This window comes from Phycodurus eques, chromosome 11, assembly GCF_024500275.1.
Source record: "Phycodurus eques isolate BA_2022a chromosome 11, UOR_Pequ_1.1, whole genome shotgun sequence".
NCBI lineage: Eukaryota > Metazoa > Chordata > Actinopteri > Syngnathiformes > Syngnathidae > Phycodurus > Phycodurus eques.
Window position 1 is genome coordinate 21,795,165 of NC_084535.1, and position 22,379 is coordinate 21,817,543.

Genomic DNA, 22,379 nt, shown 5'->3' on the forward strand with positions numbered 1-22,379 from the left:
ATTTTTTGTTACTGTTACCACTTTTGTGGCCTTTGCCAAGGTCTGAGTTTCTATTTAGATATATTTTTGGGAGCTGTGACTAATTGTTCTCCCCTATTTAAATGTACAGAGCTGCGTTGACGCTTATGTGAGCTCTTATATCAAATTGTTTCCGCAGAGCGATGTGATCAGGAAACCTCAAGGTCAGATTGAGGTCAACGCCACCAGCAACATCACACGAGGAGAAGGAAAACAAGTGCTCCAGGTATTCAGGGATGCCTTGTGTTCCAAACAATAAATATGAGTATTCAACATTTGAAATGATAGTCACTGATGGTGTAGTGGTACACTCGCCTGACTTTGGTGCAGGCAGTGTGGGTTCAGTTCCCACTCAGTGACGGTGTGAATGTGAGTGCGAATGGTTAGTAAATGTACCCTGCGACTGACTGGCAACCAGTTCAGAGTGTAGTCCGCCTTTCGTCCGAAGTCAGCTGGGCTAGGCTCCAGCGTCCCGTGAGCCTAACCAGGATAAGCGGTGTTGAAAATGGATGGATGGAACATTTGAAATGTATTTCAAGTTCATTTGGTCAGACTCCATGGATGCTATAACTTTCTTCGTTTTCCCTTCCTCTTCCTTCCTTATTGTTTTGTGTAGATACTGACAGGGAAGCGAGTATGCTACCTGAAAGCAGACTCCCCTAACCTGCTCGATGAGTGGCTCATGGTGCTGCAGAGTGTGCTGAGAGTCAAAGCTGCAAGTCCACTCTTCACCCAGCCAGATATTCGGCCCAGCATGAAGGGATGGCTTATCAAGGTTACATTATTACTCTACAACTGTTCCCTCATGAAAGTCATTACTGTATATTTCCCTCCCATGTTTTTTCATCACGCACACTGCACTATTCTCATTGAACTATTTTCATTGAATTCAAAGCAATTTCAGAATTGATGAAATTTCTTTTGTCAATTGCAGGTAAAGCATGGCTCTTCCAAGCGGGTTTGGTGTCCTCTGATTGGCAAAACTCTGTACTACTTTCGTAGCCAAGAGGACAAGGTACAATTTATAAATCTTATTGTACCTCTATTACTTTTACAGGTTAAAATGGATGTTGTTGCTGGAAATGGCATCGTATATATATATATATTTTTTCAGAAACTGTAATCCAAATAATAATAAATTTTACCATGGAGTAATGATGATCATCATAAAAACTCAGTGTCATTTTCTGAGAAATCAGAATCTAATCAAACATAACACAAAACCGTAAAAACACATTTTCCGTTGAGAAATTTGATTAAAATAAGAACTATAATGGACATCTTAATCGGTTAACAGAATATTCAGAAATAATTCATGTGCATTACCATATTTTCAGTTTTCTTGCAGAACAGCAGTAGACAGAAAATTCATACATAAAAATATTTTTGTTTTATTTCAGCATTGAAAATGTTAAATATTACATGTTGGTGTAGGTGATTTCGGTAGCATTGGTATAACCCTTACACTGGGTGGTGTGCTAAATGTGTTAAGCACTTTAAATGCTTCCAATTTGTGTCTCCATATGTGACACAAATTTGATCAACAGGTCACAAGCATCGTTTTTAAGAGCTTTTTCTGTACAAATGTTTCTTTACCATTGTCTATTTGTATTTACCATATAAGCTTAAAAGTAGATTCCAACCACAAATGCTAGGTGAGTGATGGAGTGAAAAATAAAAATGATCCCTTACTGATTTGACTGTTCTGTTTGTATGTTCTCAGTTTCCACTTGGTCAGATTAAGCTTTGGGATGCCCAGGTGGAGGAGATGGACAGGTCTCGGGACTCGGACGATGGCCTGAAAGCATGTGGGGGCGGATCACAGGTAGTGGCTTTTACTATCGCCATCCATCCACAGGATCAAGATCCAATTTACCTTCTCATCGAATCTCACTATGAGAAGGTCAGTCTGTTTACTCCAAACTACACTTTAATAAACATAGTATGTATGGAGTTCAAATAGCTGACAAAATTCATGGTGTTGTTTAGGATTCGTGGCTGTACCACCTGTGTGTTGCAGCAGGAACCATGTTGGGGAAAGTCGGCACTGAGTTTGAAAAACTGGTGGGAAAACTCTTTAAAGTGGATGGAGATCCAAGTAAGCATTTCTAAGGCCTTGCTCAGACTGCCAACCCAAATCTGATTTTCTATCATCTCCACACATTATTAGTTTTGATTTTATAAAGTCTGAACAACAAGCATCACATGATTTTTATTTTTTATTTTTTTTATTCCCCCCACCCCCACCCCACCCACTGCTTGTCCGTTCATGTTTGTAAATGGCCTCACCAACATACTACTGACGCCTATTACCACAGCAACCTGTGCAGACAGGTCAGTTCAGAGTTGTGTGGGAGCAAAAAGTCCGATCTGGTCACTTGCAATTGACAGTGTGGACAGTCGAACGTCAATATCTGATCGTCAGATCAAAAAAGCGGATTTGCCTGCAATCTAAACCAGACCCATCTAATTTCTGACTATATCCGTGTCTATGTATAGAGATAATGACTTTCCAAGTGTTTCAATGAGTGCTGCTTTCATAATGTTCCATTTGTTAGATGTGTTTTCTTCAAACTTTATACTTTGATTTCCAGACTCTCATATCTGGAGACACCCAGCATTATGTTTCAGTAAGGAGGCTCTATTGTCCCCCCTGACCACGCTGCCCTCAGAGGCCCTGCAAACAGAGGCTGTCAAACTCTTTAAGGTGCGGGAGTATGCATATGCTTTCCTTGCTTAAAGGGACAATTTACAGTTGAAAAAAACAACACTTTTTTGTCATATATGTTTAAACTCTCTGTATGAACTGACAGTAGAATATTATTAAAATGATCTTTTGAAGAATCACCCATCTCTGGCCCCATCTAATGCTTCTAATTTAATTGTAATTATTTTTTTACAACTAGGTACGGCGAGACAAGAATAGCTCATCACAGAGTGTAGTGACAGGATGTTTGACCGAATAGCCTGTCAATCTTTTGCTCTCGTGCATCTTTGGCTCATGAAACTTGCGGGGGGGAGGGGGACCAACCTTGCGTAAAAGGACACCACTATAGTTTCTTGGCCCGATTATTTAACTCAGGTTAGCAACAAAAGCGAGAGAGCTCTCTACAACAAAAGCGAGAGAGCTCTCTACTTGAAATCTATGGTAAAGTTATATAATGGTGGTGCGAGTCCTATACGCAGACGGCTGCATTCCAAAAAATACAACACCAAACCGGAAACATTTAGTGTAACATTGCGCGCTCGCGGCCGACCCTGAGGAGCATTCTGAGCCGGACGCAGGTGAGCGCGACGCAGTGGTCCCTCTCTCCAGGCCAATTCGCGGCCAACCAAGTCGCAGTCTGAGGCGGCCAGGCAAGCGCGACAATCTGGTCTCTTCCGGGTTCTATTTTGCTGTCCACTTTTAGTGAGCTGGGCGTATTTATTTGTGCAGAAAAGATTCTCAAAGTTTATACGTTTTGGAAATAACTGGTTCTGAAGGCCCTGGGCAAATTTGATTCACATGGCAGCACATAGAGACTAAAATCTGATTGGCCAAACAAACTAAAAAGAAAAATCTAACATCCATACAAACTAAAGATGGACATTATGAAATGAAGAGAACAGACTGTTAGGAATAAATAATAATAATTTCAGGGAGTAAATATTAGTATTTAGTATCTAAATACATATAAATCAGGGCCTGGAATGCTCACCACTGGTTCTGAGACACTGCTGTTTTCCAGAATGGGTTACCTTCCCAATTTAAAGGGCTATTTGGTGTTGATATAGGGCTCAGAGTAAAAGTACTTCTGTGCTCCTTGTCATAAAAGTGGCTATTACTTTTCTTCTCAGACTTGTCAGCTGTTCATAAATGTGGCCATCGATGCCCCGGCTATCGACTATCACGTCTCCCTGGCTCAGAGCGCCCTGCAGGTGTGTCTGACCCACCCTGAGCTTCAGAATGAGTTCTTCTGCCAGCTCATCAAGCAGACCCGAAAGAAGCAGCCGCACGGCCACCCGGGCCCCCTGCAGGTGCGCATGCTCGCCACTGGTAGCAACAGCAGCCTGATCATCAAGCGAGCTTCAGTTCGCTACAGTCACGTGATCTTGATATGAAGCATCCGCCCGTGCGTTCTCAATCATGTCAACAACAGAGGGCACTGTTGGCATCTATCCTCACTAGGGTCGGGGGTGAACTGGAACTGGAGCCTTTCCCATCTGATTTTATGCAAGAGGCGGGGTGCACCCTGATCTGATAACCAGCCTATCCAGGGCACATATAGAAAAACAACCATTCAAATTCACAACTTGACCAATACAGTATAGAGTCTTCAATTAACCTAACTTGCATGTTTTGGAATGTGAATGAAGCTCAGGTACCTGGAGAAAATCCACACAAGCACAGGGAGAACATGCACATTCACACAGGAAATGTTATTTTTTTATTGTGTGTACCCACACTCTTCGGCAGGTCGATGGCACAGATTTGACCCTTGCTGGCGATTTTGACCACTTAGCCGCGGCTGGCCCAAAAGTCTACTCCAGGTGAGACTCAAAGTCACAACTTCGGCATTGCTCTACAGAGTACTATCAAATAAGTACTGCCCAATTGCACCACTGGAGCTCAGGGAAAAAAAAGGGATATGTGCAGTAAAATCACTGTAATAAAGCAGAGTGTACTGTCCACAGCAGACAGGTTAAAAGTAAGTCAAAGCCATTCTTTCTGACAGGACCCATCTAATTTACATAGAGTTACAGCTTTTGCCTTCTGGCTCCAGATACAGATTACCCCCTACTCGGAGCAATAGGTTCAGAAATTCATTCACCCTCACTGATATAGCTTTTTTTAAATGCAAGGGGAGAAGTTAGGGAGGGATTTTCGAAAGACTCACCAATTTTAAAAATGCATTTTTGTTTTTATGTATAATGCTTTTTGGTGGTCAACCTGCCTCCCATTATATTCAGGGTCGCTTCCCCCCTTCTCCCTATGACCCTATTTGCATGTACTGTACCGTTTTTGTTGTCATGCTGCATAACCAATTGCCGTCCAGGGACAAATTAATAAAAAAAAATGTTGAAGTTCCAAGTTGAAAGGGTGCATCCACTTTTCACCCAAAGTCAATCAGGATGGGCTCACTGTTGGTGGGCTGTTGCCTTCTCGGGTGGCAGCTGAAGGGTCCCAACCCTTCTCGGGTTGGGACCCCCTTGCTTTGCGGGCATGGTGTCGGCAGTGGGGTCCATTGGGTGAATTGGGCGTGGGGGTTGGTGGACCGGTCCCCTTGCCCCCTCCCTTCAGGTTCTTGTCGGGACGCTTCGGTTGGGCGGGGGGAGCGCCCTGCGTCCTTGGGATTGGATGGAGTCGCCCTGGCTGATTCCCCCACGGGATGGGCCAGCTGGCTCGGCCCTCCCTTGCTAGTGGAGGGGGCCGGGCCCCCCTTTCCTCAGTGTGCCGGCAGAGCAACTCCATACACTAGTTGACTAACATGCATGTGTTATGGTGTTCATTCACTAATACGCTCTATAAACATGCTATAGGCTTGAATTGCTTATGCTGTGACAACTAACAATAACACAAGATAGCAACTCACAGGTTCTTACAGGTGTTTAGACACTATAAAAGCATTCCACCACACTACTCATCAGTAGCACTTTCCTTGCTCATCTCCCATGTCCTGTCCTCTCTCATCTTATCCTATTAGTTAGCTGTTGCATGTCCTCACTGGTTGTCCCTCCCCCAGTCCACATATCAGAATGCATTTTGACTTTGTAATGTTACTTGTAGTCAAATACATAGACTCGGTCTGCTGTGGTTCACACCCCTATTCCCCGTGTCCGTTCTGTCCCTCTGTCTATCCCTTAAAACCCTTTTCTGTCCGGCTGCATTTTCAATAAACATCAGAATAAGTAACAAAAATAATAAACAAATTAAACAGAGGGAGTATTTCAAACTCCCGTTCCACAGCAAAACTGTTACAGCACAAAAGGCATACAGATCCACCATTCTGCACGGCCATGCAGCTGAATAGGACATGTTAAAAAAAAAAGAAAAAAAGGATGGGCTCCAGCTCACCCATTGCATTGGTGAGGAAACGCACTATAGAAATCGGATATAAGGGGCTGAAAAAAAATTTTTTCCCCGCAGGACCCGAAAACCCTGGCAGCACCCGTCTTCCCCTTGTGTTTGCATGGATTTGATCTTGGTTGTCCCAGTCTTGGGTGTATCCCTCCTCTCGGCCAAAGTCAGTTGCAATAGGCTCCAGCTCACCTCGGACTCTAATGAGGACAAACGCTGTAGAAGTTGGATGGTTGGAGTAAAAATGGGCTCATTTCTAGATAGGTGGGTGGGTGGGTGGGTGGCTAGATGGATGGATGGGTAAACGGGTGAACGGTCAGGTGGGCAGGGAGGCAGGCAGACAGACATAGATCACTTCTATTGCATATTATTAGGAAGTATGTATCACCCACACAGTTGATAGTTGCTCTACAACTGAAATGAATGGTATGAAATATAACCTAAAACTTTGTTTATGGCTCGCAGCTGAACGAGTCTTTCGGAAAAGGAACTAAGGTCCTGCTGCAGAGTATTGTAAAGTGGATTGTTCATTGCTTCATAGTGATACAGTATGTACCAAACTGGATGACTTCAGATGAGGCAGAGCTTGTGTTGCACTTTAAAACTCGCGGTACTGTCTTGATGCATATGTGTTTGAAAACGCCATTTGTCACTCTTCAGGGTTGGCAGTTTTTAGCCTTGTGTGTTGGACTGTTTCTGCCTCAGCATCCTTTCTTCTGGCTGCTCCAAGTTCATCTCAAAAGACATGGGGACTCCAGGTGACAAAACACCACTGAGCTGATTCACTAGACTCCACCACATATTAAAAAAAACCAAAAACACATGAAAAATTCTAACGATTTCCTGATTTGGTCTAAATATGTTTTCCTATAACAATCGCTCATTACAGTAGACATGACATAATGGGTAGATGTGTCCATTAAAACAAAAAAAACTCCATGAATTTACTGTCATTATGGGAGTTCAGGTGTGCTTCGTGGGGTCTTGGCTCACAATAATTTTGTAATAATGACCTTGCAATTCATTCTTGTTTGCACTGCTTCGCAGCCATTTTGGGAAAACCATGTGTTTAACTATATTATCTTGTTCCAGTGCGTGTCTACCTCATACAAATACCATCCAAAATTAAGTGCTTGTCATGCTGGTTGCTCTAAATGTATTTTAATATTTGTTTGCTGTCTTTGTTCCAGTACTACCCTGATGATAATTTGAGCCCAGTTCCTACAATTGATGAAAATAGTCGTTGAATTTGTATCATCAGTGAATTATAGTATGACAATATATGTATATATAATTTGCCTTTCTATCTGTAAAGACAATACTATAATGCTATAATTGATTGACACTGTCAACTAGCTATTATTTCAACATTATGCTTATGTATTCCTCTTATTTAGGATATTCTTTGATTGTGACAGTGTTTGTAAACACACTTTATGGCCAATAAATGTATCAATACCTTCAATTCTGTCCCCAGGACTGAGGTGGGCAAATATGCCATTTACTGCCAGCGTTCACTGGGACGCACCCAGCAGAAGGGTGAGAGGCAGGCCAGACCATCCCGCATGGAGATCCTGTCTATTCTGCTCAGGAATCCCTATCACCACTCCCTGCCCTTTAGTGTGCCTGTTCACTTCCTTAATAACACCTACCAGGTAATAATAATAAAGACAAAAGATAACAATGATGACAGAGTGACTGTGACAAAGCTATTTGAAAAGCTCGTTCGAACACCACAGTGGTGACGTGTTGGTATAAAGTGAGTGGCTTCGTAAAGACTGCAGTTAATGCAAACAATTTCGATATTCCCTCAAGCCACATGTGGTTGACGTATATGAAACAGTCTGTTCATATAGTCTCTGCACCGTACTGGTGTGTTCTGATTTAGGGTAAATTTTGGTAGGTCAAATAGTCAGAAGTTTGAGCGTGCCAGTCAAAATACATTGTTGGTCTCACTTTGAAACAATGGGCATTCCCATGTCATCATTTTATTTCATTTATTCAACCATATAGCCCTACTGTTGTCAGCTTTGTGAATGTTATTGTTAGCCACCAGCATTTGTTCAAATGACCAAATTAGCTGGTTTGTAGGGTTACAATATATGCACTGACATTGATGGCTCACACAAGATTTTGCTGAGCTGAAGGGTTTATGATTGTAAGTTTTAGTTTGTTGGCCATAGCAACAAATTTGTACACCTATAACCTGCGTGTTTGGACGATAAAATTGACAAATCTGGTTAATCTGTTGGTTTTCCGGCCCAAATGTCACTTGTTAGTTAGCATATAGACAACATTCATTACAAATCGAGTTTTACGCCAGTCCCTGCCAAAGCAATGCTATTAATATGGAGGTGGCAGTGGAATTTCACTAATTAGTTGTTGGAGAAATGGTGGTCTGCATTATCGAGAGTCACGACACCACTGAGGTGCACTCTCATTCTGGCTTTGCACGCTTTTCTGCATGCCTTCATGTGTAGGAATTGTATTTGCTTGTTGCAATGCGTGACCCATTGGAGGATTTTAGTTTAGGGACACATTTGGTAGAATTTTTTTTTTTTTTAAATCACTTGGCATAATGTCATAAGTGTAATCTTGCTAAGAGCAATTGCCTTTTTATAGGTGGTCAGTTTTGATGCGTCAACCACAGTGGATGAATTCCAGTGTCGCCTCAACCAGGACACCGGCATGAGGAAAACGGGGCTGTCAGGTTTCAGTCTGTACACTGATGACCCTACCGGGCGAGAGGTGGAACACTGCTTGCTTCAAGGGAACGTCAAGGTGCATTTTTCAAGCATCTAAATGCTTCAGTCTGTTTGGTGGATATTTTAAATAACAAAATCGTGTGCGTTGTGTGTGGAAGTTACATGTTTCCCCCCGTTTGCCTCTCTTAACTATTCTTCTGTCTACGTCTTCTATATGTCTACGGCAGATTTGTGATATTATATCCAAATGGGAACAAGTATCCAAAGAGCAGCACACTGGAAAGTCAGAAAACACCAGAACAGTCCGCCTCACCTACAAGAACAGGTATGCCAAGAAATATAGGCGTTAATACTAAAGCATTAATATACAGTACATGTGGCACAGTGACATACAAAGAATGTTGTTGTTTGCCTTGTAACAATAATGGTTAATGATGTACAGTATAACAGTACATGCATTGAACATTGTGGAAAAACGAGTTTGAGCTAAGCAATCCTAATTACAGGACAAGGTTGCTATTTGGACAAAAGGTTTGGGACACATCGTAGCCACATTCACAATGAATAATTTATCGACCGTAATCATTCACAGATGGGACGGAGCACGTTGGTCATTTTTATTTGTAATGCGTCTGCATTTTAGACAATTTTGTGCTTCCAACTCCAGGAATTCCCATCAAGGCATGGTTGGAAGACATCTGACCTCACTTATGTTCTTTAGAGTAAATTGACAGGAAATATCAACGAGTTTATTCTTAGTTATTGTAGGAAGGATTTCTAGAAGAGTGGAAGCTGCAGAAGGAGGACCAACTCTATGTCCTTCTACTTTACTTCCTCCAGGTGTCCCAATGCTTTCATCCATGTAGTGTAGCGCCACAAATAGACCAGTATATCGAAACAGGCTTATACGATTTTAACGACCATCTTTACCGTTCCAGACTATACTTCTCCAGCCAGGTGAGGGGGGAGTCAGAGAGGGAAAGATTGTTGTTGGCCTATCAGATCAATGAGGCCATTGGAGCAGGACACTTCCCTGTCAACAAGGAGCTGGCTCTGGAAATGGCTGCCTTACTGGCTCAGGTCTGAAAGTTCCTAGATGTTCCTGACATCTATATTACTTCTTTGTTTTTTAAAATATTTGTTGTATTTTCATTGTCTGTTTTATTTAGGTTGAGGCCGGGGACTTTGAACGTCCCTTCTTGACTTCCAGACCAGTTCAAACTAAGTCCAACCAAACCTTGAAGCAGGTGCTGGACAAGTTCTACCCCAAACACTACCGTTGTACCCCATCTGAGGAACACCTTAGGTAGTAGAATACACTTAATGAAGTACTATTTTATATAATAATAATAATATTAAGCTGCAAGCACCAAATGAATCCTTGGCATTATAGTCTGAGAGCGTAGGCAGAAAAGCTGTGCAATGTAGTGTCGCTCGTCTGTCTCGTATATGTGTACTGGGCCTGGTTCAGATTGGGGCTCATTTGGACCTAGTAGGAGTTTTTCAAAATACAAGCCCTGGAATCCGCCCAAAGTCGCTGCTTCAGACCAAAATGGCCGACTTCCTGTTCCTGTTTCAGACGTGGGTCCTTGAGACATTTTCAAGCATCATGTTATGATAGTCCACCGATTTAGTGTTGATGTGTCACACTGACTGCTTTTTTCCAAACCTTTCTAGAGGATCCTACTGGGTGGGTTTTGCGAGGGTCATATTCGGCACACCGAATATAGATCAATTTTTAACAGGATGTACGTGCTTGCGAAAATGTGTGAGTTTTCGTGTATATTGATACTCCCAAAAAGGTGACTCATTTGTTGGAAGAACACATTCCAAGAGGTCCTTCACCGCCTCCTGGTACTCGCGCCCTAATAATGGATTAAGTTGTGCACCACAACAAACCTTTTGGAAGGTTTCAATTCTATGATTGATGATTTTGTTGCTTTCAGACAATTGCTCCAGCGTCTCTCTGGTCGCTGGTCCTCTCTCAGAGGTCGAAGTTCATCTGAGTGCGTCAGGATTTACCTGACTGTTGCTAAGAAGTGGCCTTTCTTTGGTGCCAAACTGTTTGAAGCTGAGGTGAGGGTTGTGTCAACTCAAATATAAAGTCCTCAAAAAAATATGTTTACAGATTATATCTTTGGTAACCCTGACAATACTTTTATAATCAACACTTGTCCAATGTAGCATATTTAGACCATATTGAATGGTCTATGCTTTTGCTGTAGTTTAGTTTTAAAGCGGTTTTTATTTTAATACGTGTTGTTCGTTTGCACTTCCCTTGCACTGGCAGGTATCCGAACTGTACCAGTTTTTTAAGGAAATCGGATTCCATGCGGTTCTTTCTGAATTGTGCCACTAGAAAGCAAAAAATCGGAATCATCACTTCATCCAGACAGTGTAAACGCAGCCTTAAATTTACACAAAGGATAAAACAAATTTTAAAAAAACCTGGGAAGAAAGTTTGTTTGAAAATTTGGAGTGGTGGTGCAGTCATTGTTTTTTATTTGATCTCAGCTATCTTGCGTTGGATATCATTCAAAGTCATTGTGAGTCATGCTATCATGTAAACAATGGTTATGAAACACAACACAATACACAATTACAATATTTTTGCTGAAATGGTTCAACGGAGAACAATCTTAGTAGAGCAAAACAACTTTTGATGCAAAGAGAAAAGTGTACAATGCGATAGATGAATTTGCAATTTTGATTTGTGTTTTCAGTCCATCACTCCCTCTTCAGACCCAGCAGCACGTGTTTGGCTGGCGGTTCACGAAGATGGTATCAGTATTTTGGAGCACAACTCTATTGTGAGCATCCCTCTGAACACCCACACACACATTTATTCAGTCTCCTGAGCTGCTATATTCATTGAATTAAAAATTTTGGAAGGTAATTTGAAATGTGTTTTTGACACTAAGAACAGGAGACGACAATTGTCACCAAGTAATTAAGTTGTTGTCAAGCCAACGCTTGACAATTTGTTTCTGTAGCAAAAGTCATCAAAAGGCCGATTTTGCTTGCGTAATGTTCACCAAGACCATCATAACCTCAATCACGATCCATTAATATTATGTTTATACAGAAACCACTGGTGTCCCACCCCTACAAAAATGTGATGACATTTGGGGGCTGCAAACAGGACTTCATGCTTGTGGTGGCACAGAACAACGGTAACAACACGACAAAAGACAAACCGTCAGAGAATCATACGTTTGCTATGGACGTCTCGAAGGTTAGTGGAAAACTGCATCAAACTCTGCTTTAATCCGTAAAAGAACGCAAGCACATAAACAAGAAATAGCTGTAGGTTTGTTAAATTACAAGTGTCTGATCAAAAGCCTTGGATGTTTTTTTTGTTTGTTTGTTTTTGTTGTTTTTTTTGTTTGTTTGTTTTTTTAACTTCCAGTTTCTTTCTCAGCAGCACTTTACTAGACCACCTAGAAAAATTCTTAGCTCTTAAAATAACACCATCATGACCAATGCTAAAATACAATAGCAAAGTACATTTAACATTTAAGCCAATGTAACATTATGAACAGTTGGAATATTAACACTGCACTTAAATATATGGGAAAATTACAGAGACCCCCTGGTTCCAAACTTATAGGAAAAATTAAATTAATTGATAATCTGTTCCCTCCGTTTAGTAATATGTACCTTCGGTTTAGTCAACTGTACTCTGTTTAGTTGTCTGTACCCTGAGTTTAGTAAACTTTACCCCTCAGTTTAGTCAACTGTACCCACTAAATTGAGGTTACAGTTGACTAAACTGAGGGTACAGAATTCTAAAATGAGGCTACAGTCTAGTAAATTGAGGATACAGATGACTAAATCGAGGGAACAGATTATCAATGATTTTATTTTCCCCATAGATTGGCACCAGGGGGGCTCCGTAGAAAATAAACAAAACGGTATTAAATAATTATTCTATTAAAACGTATTGCACATAAAAGTTAAAAGAAACTGTACCGAAATAAAAGTTTACAAACAAGAAATGATTAAAGATTCAATGCAAATGTACAAATGAAGTTTACCTTGGCAGTGATTCTTTCGCCCGCAATGTTATGATATTAGTAGATGATTAGTGTGTGACACTCAGTTTAAAACATTTATGGCCTGCAAAATTTGGGCTGATTTCTTCACAGTATTCAATTTTTGGAATTCCTCATTTCATGGGTTTTATGAGCTTGAAGCCCAAATTATGTAAAAATATGCAACTCCTTGAAATGGTTTAAATTATGGGCCCTGAATCTATGATCTATGAAAGTTTAACTTTTTGAATGGAATTATGGTCGTAGCTAAACGTTTCTATGATATTCCAATTTTTTGGAAAGGGTCTGTACATCGATTTCACAACAAATGACAAAAACCTTTCACCCCAAGCATCATCTGATGGTTTTTGTTCGGGGACCTGATTTCAAAATGTCCACAGTGACCCACTGGAGCAATTGTCAACTTTCCGACGCCCAGAGAGATAATGAAGCACTTGGATGCCTCACTCTAGGGCACCTCCTTGATGAATAGATGAACGCCAATTATGCTGAACTTCACCCAGAGATGGTGAAAACAAATGTGCCTACTGTGTTTAATGTGATTCATTCCAAGGATGTATTGACTGATGCTTTTCATCAACAGATCAGAGAGATAACCCTCCTCATCTCCAGCTACATCAACAGTGCGCATCAGCAGAAGGCCGCGGCGCATCACCTCTCCGCCCCTGCTCTCATGGTGGCACAGCCTGTCAGCCTGAAGTGCCAAAGAGCTGAGGAGCAAGTCTCCACCAGCGCTGTGTTGCAGTAAGGCCCCCACCTTGTTGTGACAGCGAAGTCCTGCTTTCGCTTTATAGAAACGGTCACATCTGTGCCCTCTACAGGGAGCACTCGAACATTTCCCTGCACACAATGTCTGGGAGTTGTCTTACCACTTGAAAGCGATTCAGCAAGCCTTATGGGTACAAAGGTACAAAACTATTCTGAAGCATTTTCCTTATGAGTGTTGCCGTCGAATGTGCTGGCTGAAGAGTCAACACTGTTTACTGATTGACGAAGCGAATGTTCTCAAGAGCATTAATCTTTGCTGTCTGGTGCATTTTAATGTACAAACACTGTGGTTGCAGGAGGAGGAAAGGGGGATTTAAAAAAAAAATAAAAATGACAAAGGCTACGGATTTGCATAGTTTTTGTGTAGCACAGTGCCTGCACTAGTGCATACTATTCTGTAATTGTAGGTTGTGTTATGTAAGAAATAATGAAAGCTCATGAAAGTAGACATGAACGACCAGTTTCAAGTGGTGAAAAATGCCGTAAAACGTGAGGCACAACATGAACAGGCAGAACATCTAACAATACAGGAGGAGGAGGACAAAATTGTGTTCATAAAAATCGTAATACTATTGGATTGACACTACCAGAGTCTAGCAGTCATTAAATTAATAATACAATACTGTTTAGTATTCTATAGCTACAGTGCTTTACAACTTCACTGCATCATACTGAGATGTGTTTTTGATCATTTCCCTTTCTCCTAAAGCTCTTGTATTCGATGTCGTTAGATTGTGTACACCTAATTTTCTGGCTGAAGTATTTAAGTATTAAAATGGAGAGCAGAAATGGAAAGGAAGTTGTCGATATGGTGACCTGGTCAGGCAGAAGGACTCGCTGGAAAAGAGTAACAAACCTGCACGGAAATGTGCTTTGCAGTTACTGATTAACCAGGAGGGAAAGGAAACTAACACCCGTAATAGGAATAGTTAAGGCCTTCTTAAAGCCACAGAACGATGTTCTGTGTCGTTTTGCACTTTGCAACATTTACCACACATGGCATGCTATTAAAACTGGAAATATAATTCATTTAATGTAAGGGTACTTTCATAAATTCTCCCATTGATGCTTGTTTATAAGGCATTTGTCCGAATGCATTATATTCAAATGATATCTGGAACATGTGTAAGTGAAGAAACTATGACAAATAAAACTGCAACTGTATACAATTCCAACCTTGTGTTTGGTCTTTATCACATTAATCCATGACTGCAGGGATGTTTGATTTTCAATGCTGGAATTTAACATTCAGTATGACAAGCCATTTGACCATTTATTCGATCTCTTGGATATCCAGTTTAAGGTCCATGTACTAGTCTGCTCTTTAGTGAGGCAAGACTGTGCACAAGTTGACAGTACTATGAATGAAGCACTAGATGTTAACTTGTCGTTTTGTAGTAGTCCTAGTAGCACGTAGTTGTCCATGTAGCAGTAGCGGTGCTTGACCAATTTTACTTGGGGGGGGCAGGACTTTTGTCACAGAGGGACAGTTTTGAACATACGCAAGCATGCACGCTATATTGTTTAAATTGCTTCACTGTATTTATTTATTCCTGGTATTTTTATATTGTATTCGGTTTCACGTGCATTCTTTCACTGTACTCTGTAGACTTAGAATAGGTATTTCAAGTCAGCACCTGATGCGCCCGTTACATTGACACAATGTAAAACAAATCTTACTACAGTACTCCATTGTAAATGTACGGGGAGGGGCTCAGGGGGGTCCAGGCCGCAGTGTTACTCCCCCCCCCCATCAGAACCGCCAATGACTCAGTGTGAGGACAAAGACAAAATTACATGTACAGTATGTCAAACTGGGTATCAAAGATATTGAATTAATGCTCAAACCCTTGTCATAATTCAGAGACACCTCACACCCCCAACCCCCAAAGATGTGTTGTTCCTCCCCACAAAATTGCCCCTGCTGCCTAATTGGGGTGAACTTGCGTGACGTGTTGATTCCGTCAACCCGCACCTGACATCAAATGACACTCCCTCGTTCCAGCATTCAAGGCGGGGGGAGGACATACGATACCTGACCTGTCTGAACTAGTTTGAGACAAGCTTTTGTTCCAGGTTGCTGTGGTGATCAAAAGAGGGAGGGCGAAGGGGGAAGTCGTAAATTGGGTGAGGCAAAAGGAACTAAACAGCTACAATTAAATACAAATAATGATATTATTGCCCTGTTTGCTTATTATGTGACTATTGTATGCGGAAAAACTGAAGAATAAATAAAGTCCAATCACCTCATATCTCTCAAAGACACTAGTATACTACTATAGTTTTAGTAATGTTGTGATTAGCTCCAGAAGTGCTTTGCATGAGGGTAAAATTGTGTTTACCAGATTTAGCTTCATGAGACTGGCTGAACAAAAGAAATCCATCGTTGTGTGAAAAACATCTTTTCCAAAACAAAGAAATTTTTTTTTTTTGTTTTAAAACTGGTCTTGTATTGGCGGCACGGTGATGGTTAACTGGTAAGAGCGTCTGCCTCAGTTCTCCCCGCCTGTGTGTAGTTTGCATGTTCTCCCCATGCCTGGGTGGGTTTTCTCCAGGTACTCCGGTTTCCTCCCACATCCCAAAAACATGCACGGTAGGTTCATTGAAGACTCTAAATTGCCCTTGGGTGTGAATGTGAGCGCGAATGGTTGTTTGTTTGTATGTGCCCTGCGATTGGCTGGCGACCAGTTCAGGGTGTACCCTGCATCTCGCCCGAAGATACCTAGGATAGGCTCCAGCAGCCCGCGATCCTAGTGAGGATAAGCCGTTTCTGTGCCCGTTAGTCCTTGCATTAATGGCTTTTTCAACATCCAAATACGACCAGCATTTTTTGTTTTTAAAGACAAATACTGTATGTCTTATTTTAGTGATGAGCCTCTACAGCATATCTGCCAAATTCTAATATAAACATACTGAAGAACGTGTAATTTGTACCCCGTCTCCTGCCCGATGATAGCTGGGGGGAGGCTCCAGCACTCCAGCTACACTTGTGAGGATAAGCAGCTCAGAAAATGGATGGATGGTCTCGTATTGAATTGCATTGAATTCTGCATGGTTAACTAATATTGGGGCTGTTGAGTAAATGTTCACGGATTAGTTTATTTTAAAAACACTCTTGTCATTATTATCCAACATTTTCCCCACACCCTTCTCATTTGGGTCAAGGGTTAGCTGGAGCCAAACCAGGCAACACAATAACACCTGTCTCCACTTCAGTAGGGCAACAGATTGACAGCTTTTTTTGGGTCTTTTAGTGATTGGCTCTTTTGCCACTTGGGCTTTTGACTTTTCACCTGCAGTGTGTAAAGTCCTTTTAAATGAGGTTTTCTTGTGTCACTTCTAGCATGAATACATTGTGTGTGTTTCTACAAGCAAGGTAAAACCTGACGATCAGGTTAAGCACAATTCTGATCAGTTTCAGAGAGACAACAAATGTGGATATACACACCTCCCTTCTCTACTCAATGTCACCCAACTGGCTGGTCTCATACTCAGCTTTGCCAATAAATAACGCACGCTCACATCGCAATGAGCTACAGTAAAAATAAATCCTAATGCATGGTGGTTGAGTAACATACATGTCGGTTTGGGCTAGATGTCAACAAACTGAAGTGCCAGTTTCTATCACAGAAGACAGGACATTTAATCTTTAGTAAATAAACAAGGCCACTTTTAGTCAACACCACCACCTTTTCCAATCAAAGAATAATAGACTGGATTACATTAACACCCACTTTTGCACTGTAATTTATTTTTTGGGGGGGGACATTAATTCAATCAAAAGTGAAAATATGCTTTGTCATTCCTCAAAAGGTACACATGTGCATCTTAAAACTTTTTACATTTATGGGAAAGCTCAGAAGCAAACAGCTATCTATTCACTCTGCATTTAGTATACTGTACTGTCATGTACTAACAAGCAAATGTTCGAGAAATACTGAAAAAGCCATTAATGCAAGGACTAACGGGCACAGAAACGGCTTCATGTGGAAAAAGAACATGAGAAACCATTTATGGAAACTATAACAGAAGTTTTATTTTTCTCACAAAAACTGACATTTCAATTGTAAAGAATAGAAGCGCGAGTGGCTTAGGGTCGCTTCATGACTCAATGCAGTATGTCAACCTAACACACACTTAAATAAACAGTAATAAGCTTCAACCATAGTCTTTAAAACATTTTATTAAAAACAATCCAAAACAAAACATTTGTAAGAAACTGTACAAACAAGGAATTAAAACCATTGAACAGAGTCTAAAATTTTAACTGCAGCATTTACTCCGACTACTTTTTGAAGCATGGCATAAAGGTGGAAGAGTGCTTAAAACTTTACACAACTTATAAATAGAAGGCAGTATCAATAGTGCCAATAAAAACGAGCATGTTGATTGTTCCTTTACAAAAATTTGTCTTCCTCATGTAGAACGGGACATGGCACACTGCAAGTATGTGGATCCAACAATGACTCTGGCCTCCTGCAGCCATGAATTTACATGGGATCCAGCTCTCTTTGCTACACAAAAATAAAAAGGTAAACAATAAATATAAAATATAAAAAGGTTTGACGATGTCTCTGAAGCATTGCGTTTTACCCACCTGAGCTTTGTTGTACTTCTGACTCTGACGCCTTCTGAAGAAGAACTACACCAACAGAAACAAAAACTGTGAGTAACTAATGTTTAAGATGATCGATGAAGCTGTGGCTTTACGTAAACTCACCAGGAGTAGCAGGCCGGCCACCACAGCCAGCACGACCACCACGATGACTGCAATGATTCCACCAGTAAGATGCTTCATGGTGAATGTCGGTGCCTCTTCATCCACGTAGTACACCAAGATGTTCTCCATCTCCATCCTCTGGCTGCCCACAACAGGCTCAAACGGCTCCTGGTCGTTGAACAGCGGCAACACTTTTACCTGTGTGAAGACGACGAGAGTCAGTATGACAAGTAAAAAAAAATTGAAAAAAATAAATAAATTGAAAACTTGCATAGCCGCACATCTTTCTCCATGTAGTAGGCCATTTTGGTCAAATCGCTTTCGCGTTCTCCCTTGGGCTTCATCACATCCACCACAATCATACGGGCATCAGGGTCATACTACGGGGGGGGGGGGGGGGTTGTTAGTTACAACAGCAGATGTTTAAAATGCATGTTAAACTAAAATAGACACTTAAGCATCCACTTGCCTCAATCTCTTTCACCATATCTTTGTTAAAGTTTACATAACGCTTGTGGATAGCATCAGCAATAGCCCTGTTAGGTAAGAAAGAGTCTTTACAGCAAATGTTTTCACATACAGTGCCCAAATCAATACATCTCACTCTATTCTGAGCTCTCCAAAAGTCAGTATATTGCATATACTTACACCTTCAATTGGTTAGCATCCACAGAATCTGGCACTGGTTTGTGAGTCAGCTGAAGACGAACCCAGCTAGAAGACAAAACATTTCAGGAATGTCCAAACAAATTACAGGTTGCCCTTGTTCTCCTTAACACAAATGGAGGACAAAACAACTTACTAGGTCTCCACCAGCTTGTCACACTTTAGGTTCTTGTCTCCCTTGTCTGTTCGGCGAACACCGGCACTGTTGACGCACCAGCACTCCTCTGTGTTGTTGCACTGCTTGGCCTTGAATTTGCCATCGTTCTCACACTCCGGGTCGTAGATGCCATCATTGTCCACAAAGGCAGTCTCCACGGGCTTTCCTCCAAAAGTACGAGTGTCCTTGCCTTTTTTGGCTCTGTACATCTCAGCCTTCATCAGAAAGCACTTGGGGATCACTGAAGATACAGATGGGGGTGCATGTTTCAAGTAGGAGAACACACAAGTTACTTAAAAAAAAATAATAATAAAGTTGGATTAAATACTTACACTCAGAGCATTCAAGTGTCTGTTTCATCTGTTCACCAACCAAGAGATAACACTCACAAGGATCTCCATCACAAGTGGCCCACTTCATAGTGCTACATGAACCTGGGGGGGGGGGGGGGGGGGGGGGGGGGGGTTGGTACAACATCAGAACGTACACATAGTTTTGATGGAAATAAAATTAATGCTCGGACATGCATCTCAATTGTGTGATTTAAAAACTTGTTTCTTTGACGAGTTCAGCTCAAAATTGCCTTTTAAATTAAATTAATATTTGATAGTTTACAAAATGATGGGAAGGCTTCTAAAAATAAAGACGACAAAAAGGGCCTAGATCATGAAAGCTGAAGCCTTTTTAAGACGGCTAGCTAGCAAGCAAAGCAAGAAAGACGCCGAGCAAATTCAAGTCATGGGCGTTGGTTTCAGAAACAGAGAAGTCCCGGGGGAGCGGGACTAACAAATTCCCCACCCCCACTCAGCAACGAAACGGCGTTTGACATCCGCATTAAGTTTTAAATGAAATTTCTCCTAGCAAATAAAACACGTCAAATGGTTCCAGACGACCAACATTAGTGCGACTAACCCGAGTCACGATGATTAAAACAAACAGGTAGGGTGAGATAATTAAAACACGGTATAAAACTAAACCCCAAATAATACAGTTTTTAAAACGTTAGAGTTTCTTGAAGCAATATATATATTTAAAAAAAATAAATTAAAAAAAAATAATAATAATAATTAAAAAAATAATAATAATAAATAAATAAATAAAAAATGGTTGTTGACAAAGTGAAGGATGTTGTTCGACGCTGAAAGCACAGCGAAAATAAAACCAATTACTTACAGCTTTGGGCTGAGGCTCCGGCCGCGAGGGCGACAAGAACAAGGGCAAGCCACATCTTCATAGTAGAATTCAAGGCTCAAAACAAGTTCGTCTCAAGGCGTCCTTCGTTTGCTTTCGATCCGTCCGTCGTCCACAGAGGTCAAAATGGAGCGGAGAAACAAAGCTTGCTGTTTTTCCTACAGGTGTGTCCACGTCAAACCTGTTTGGGCAGCAACAGGCGTGTTTTTCTCTCAAGTGAACTCCCAGTCGAGCTGACTCAATCGCTTTCTGGGTGTCGACTAACTGATAAGCAGTCACGAAGAGACAATTTATAACGCAGGTAGTCTCAATACGTCATATTAATTTGCATAGCCGGTGAAGGAGGCGCAAGCTGGAAAATAAAATCCCACGCACCTTTTCCGGTGTGACCATATTTAGTCATGAGGTGCTCCACCTTATCGTTTGAAAGCTTTTCTATGCTACTTTCGGCTTGTCACAACAGTAAACACAGACATTTGCCATTTTATTTGAGGTATTCAAAAAGATTGCAATTACTAAACATTTCTAAAAATTTATTTAATAAAATGGTTTCATGTGACATTTATCTCAAAGGATGCTATTCCCAGACAAAGAGGGCATAAATATATGTACGTTACATACGAACAGGATTTTGTTCCAAATTTTAATGTGAATACTTAAACGTTAGGATTTGAATTGTGGAGAAAGGGGAAATAATCTCATTATTCAAAAGTTTCATGTTCAGTTCTTCAACTTTATGTTTTTAGAAAGGCTTCTCATCAGAGGAGACTATTGTATCATAATACAATATTATAGTAAAACAATTGGACTTCATACTGTATATTGCTGTTAATATCTAAAATACAATATTACATTGGGTAATTTATGTTGGCTATTAAACACATTTAAAATTGAACACTGTCACCTGATGACGTAATGGATTACCTGAGCCAGTATGTTGAGTCACTCAGTTTTAAGACTGAAACCATTTTTAAGAACGCATTTCTTAACTATTGTGAGTCACAGTCAATGTAGATGAATCACAGCTTCACGTTTCAGTGATTGTTTATGTGACAGATATTCATACAGTCATTGTTGTGTCCTTGACCATGACTATTAAATAAGTAAATAATATAGCTATACTATCTATAACCCCAATTCCAATGAAGTTGGGACGTTATGTTAAACGTAAACAAGAATACAATGATTTTGCAAATCATGTTCGACCAATATATTGAATTGAATACACTACAAAGTTACTACAAATATTTAATGTTCAAACTGATAAACCTGATTGTTTTTAGCAAATAATCATTAACTTAGAATTTTATGGCTGCAACACGTTCCAAAAAAGCTGGGACAGGTGGCAAAAAAGACTGAGAAAGTTGAGGAATGCTCATCAAACACCTGTTTGGAACGTCCCACAGGTGAACAGGCTAATTGGGAACAGGTGGGTGCCATGATTGGGTATAAAAGGAGCTTCCCTGAATTGCTCAGTCATTCACAAGCAAAGATGGGGCGTGGTTCACCTCTTTGTGAACAAGTGTGTGAGAAAATAGTCGAAAAGTTTCAGGACAACGTTCCTCAATGTACAATTGCAAGGAATTTAGGAATTTCGTCATCTACGGTCCATAATATCATCAAAAGCTTCAGAGAATCCGGAGAAATTACTGCATGTAAGGGGCAAGGCCGAAAACCAACATTGAATGCCCGTGACCTTCGATCCCTCAGGCGGCACTGCATCAAGAACCGACATCAATGTGTAAAGGATATCACCACATGGGCTCAGGAACACTTCAGAAAACCAATGTCAGTAAATACAGTTCGGCGCTACATCCGTAAGTGCAACTTGAAACTCTACGATGCAAAGCAAAAGCCATTTATCAACAACACCCAGAAACGTCACCGGCTTCTCTGGGCCCGAGCTCATCTAAGATGGACTGATGCAAAGTGGAAAAGTGTTCTGTGGTCCGACAAATTGTTTTTGGAAATTGTGGACGTCGTGTCCTCCGGGCCAAAGAGGAAAAGAGCCATCCGGACAGCTATGGACGCAAAGTTTAAA

The 22,379-nt window shown here is 41.0% G+C and overlaps 2 protein-coding genes across 5 annotated transcripts in view; one reads left to right on the top strand and one right to left on the bottom strand.

Annotated features, from left to right (window-relative positions):
* The window catches only part of plekhh2 (pleckstrin homology domain containing, family H (with MyTH4 domain) member 2), a 41,689-nt gene extending 26,934 nt beyond the window's left edge, over positions 1 to 14,755 (top strand). For 2 of the 4 annotated variants that reach the window (XM_061690455.1, XM_061690454.1), the window contains exons 15-31: positions 158 to 244; positions 635 to 793; positions 953 to 1,033; positions 1,742 to 1,921; positions 2,008 to 2,116; positions 2,613 to 2,725; positions 3,856 to 4,035; positions 6,737 to 6,834; positions 7,554 to 7,731; positions 8,699 to 8,857; positions 9,009 to 9,106; positions 9,720 to 9,861; positions 9,951 to 10,087; positions 10,728 to 10,857; positions 11,505 to 11,591; positions 11,867 to 12,016; positions 13,420 to 14,755. In XM_061690455.1, the coding sequence (XP_061546439.1) occupies positions 158 to 244; positions 635 to 793; positions 953 to 1,033; positions 1,742 to 1,921; positions 2,008 to 2,116; positions 2,613 to 2,725; positions 3,856 to 4,035; positions 6,737 to 6,834; positions 7,554 to 7,731; positions 8,699 to 8,857; positions 9,009 to 9,106; positions 9,720 to 9,861; positions 9,951 to 10,087; positions 10,728 to 10,857; positions 11,505 to 11,591; positions 11,867 to 12,016; positions 13,420 to 13,584 (2,253 nt within the window). In that variant the 3' untranslated portion in view covers positions 13,585 to 14,755. Of the gene's footprint in view, positions 1 to 157; positions 245 to 634; positions 794 to 952; positions 1,034 to 1,741; positions 1,922 to 2,007; positions 2,117 to 2,612; positions 2,726 to 3,855; positions 4,036 to 6,736; positions 6,835 to 7,553; positions 7,732 to 8,698; positions 8,858 to 9,008; positions 9,107 to 9,719; positions 9,862 to 9,950; positions 10,088 to 10,727; positions 10,858 to 11,504; positions 11,592 to 11,866; positions 12,017 to 13,216; positions 13,345 to 13,419 lie in introns of all 4 variants that reach the window. The other 2 variants (XR_009769467.1, XM_061690456.1) reach the window with 2 other exon arrangements.
* A 3,014-nt stretch (positions 14,756 to 17,769) lies between these two features.
* Positions 17,770 to 20,614, bottom strand: epcam (epithelial cell adhesion molecule). The gene is made up of 9 exons (XM_061689953.1): positions 20,321 to 20,614; positions 19,480 to 19,581; positions 19,127 to 19,388; positions 18,973 to 19,038; positions 18,794 to 18,860; positions 18,606 to 18,704; positions 18,325 to 18,522; positions 18,202 to 18,246; positions 17,770 to 18,118 (listed from the first exon to the last, which is right to left on the bottom strand). The coding sequence occupies exons 1-9, from the start codon at positions 20,379 to 20,381 to the stop codon at positions 18,095 to 18,097; spliced, it is 924 nt and encodes a 307-aa protein (XP_061545937.1). The 5' UTR covers positions 20,382 to 20,614; the 3' UTR covers positions 17,770 to 18,094.
* Between the last annotated feature and the right edge of the window lie 1,765 nt (positions 20,615 to 22,379).